Below are 1,647 nucleotides of genomic sequence, written 5' to 3' on the forward strand. Positions count from 1 at the left end.
AGATCTGTAAAGTTACAAAGACTAAAGTCTCAAATCCAAAGAGTTATTCTTTATAAAAGTTAAGGGTCAGCCACGCCTACCTAAAACGGCTCGTTCTAACACGCCCCCACATATCTACGTCACTATCCGTTCACGCGAAGAAAGAAGGCGTAACTTTTATTCTCGCTGTAATATTGTTATTGCCACCGCCATGTCATGAAGGCACTGTGTGTTTCCTTGTGAAAGCGAAACTACAGTCAAAAGAACAGCAACTTCATCAATCTTTGTGTTTTTGTAACAACATAGCTTTTCATGCAGGGCATAAAAGCAATATTTACTCTTTTCCAACAAAGTGTCAGTAAAACAGTGTATCTGGAGAGGCCAAATAATTGTCAGATTACATATATATTATGCAGATTATATATATATGTTTTTTTTTTTTAAGATTTGTCTGTTTCCATTGGATGTGTGAAAACTTCTGTGGAAATTTATTTGAAAAATGTGTGTAGGTAATTAACATGCACATGATCAGCTAAAGACACTAAAGGAAAATCTGACCACACCCCCTGCACTTATTTTTTAAAATATATTTTATCACAGTAAAAGATATATCTTTTTGTAATACATACTATTGCCCTGCAAAAATAAAAAGAGTTTAATAATCATGATAATAATATAATATATGATAATACAATTATTAATAGAATTGTTATTAAAGTACCAGCCCAAAAATTGGAAACATTACAATTAAAGATTTTGAAATAAATCTCTTCTGCTCACCAAGGCTGCATTTATTTGATCAAAATAAAGTAAAAACAGCAATATCGTGAAATATTAAAAATAAAAAAATAAATAAAATAATATTATTTTAATATATTATAAAATGTAATTTATTCCTGCGATGAAAAGCTGAATTTTCAGCATCATTACTCCAGTTTTCAGTGTCACACGATCCTTCAGGAATCATTACAATTTGATTCGATGCTCAAGAAACATTTATGATTATCAATGTTGAAATCAGTTGCGCTGCTTCATATTTTGTGTGGAAATGGTGATACGTTTTATTTTTCAGGATTCTTCGATAAAAAGTTCTTTAAATAAATAAACAGAATTTATTTGCATTTATCAAATATATCTATTAAATTGATTAAAGCATTTATTAAATAGAAATCTTTTGTAACATTTTAAATGTCTTCACTCACTTTTCATCACTTCAACGTATGATGAATACATTTATTAATTTCTCTCTTTTTTTAAATCTTAACACAAATGTTTGAGTGGTATCATTGTGTCCATAAAAATGTTAAGCAGCAAAAACGGTTTTTAACATTGATAATGAATAGTAAATGTTTCTTGAGCAGCAAATCAGCATATTAGAATGATTTTTGAAGGATCATGTGACACTGAAACTTCTCTTTGTAATCAACAACAGATTTATAAACGATTCTAATGACGAATGTTGCGTTCTCAAATGCAAATTAAAGCGACTCAAACTCAGCAGTGAATCGAAACTGAAAACACAGTACTGTTACAGCAGCTCTTTGATGAATGCAGTCAACATTAAATTGTATGACAATAGAGAAATAGTTTCAAGATTATTTTTGACAAGCATTCTTTTAAAAATGGTTCAAGTTATGTCACATCCTGGGTGTCAATATTATGTAATAT

At 29.6% G+C, this 1,647-nt stretch overlaps 1 protein-coding gene across 1 annotated transcript in view; it reads right to left on the minus strand.

Moving 5' to 3' along the window:
* Positions 1–923: 923 nt before the first annotated feature.
* The window catches only part of LOC107677048 (glioma tumor suppressor candidate region gene 2 protein-like), a 3,244-nt gene continuing 2,520 nt past the window's right edge, over positions 924–1,647 (minus strand). Inside the window, exon 5 of the mRNA XM_016471839.1 lies at positions 924–933. Within this exon, the coding sequence (XP_016327325.1) occupies positions 924–933 (10 nt within the window). The remainder of the gene's footprint in view (positions 934–1,647) is intronic.

This window comes from Sinocyclocheilus anshuiensis, unplaced genomic scaffold (genome assembly GCF_001515605.1).
Source record: "Sinocyclocheilus anshuiensis isolate Anshui unplaced genomic scaffold, SAMN03320099.WGS_v1.1 scaffold24, whole genome shotgun sequence".
Taxonomy (NCBI): Eukaryota; Metazoa; Chordata; class Actinopteri; order Cypriniformes; family Cyprinidae; genus Sinocyclocheilus; species Sinocyclocheilus anshuiensis.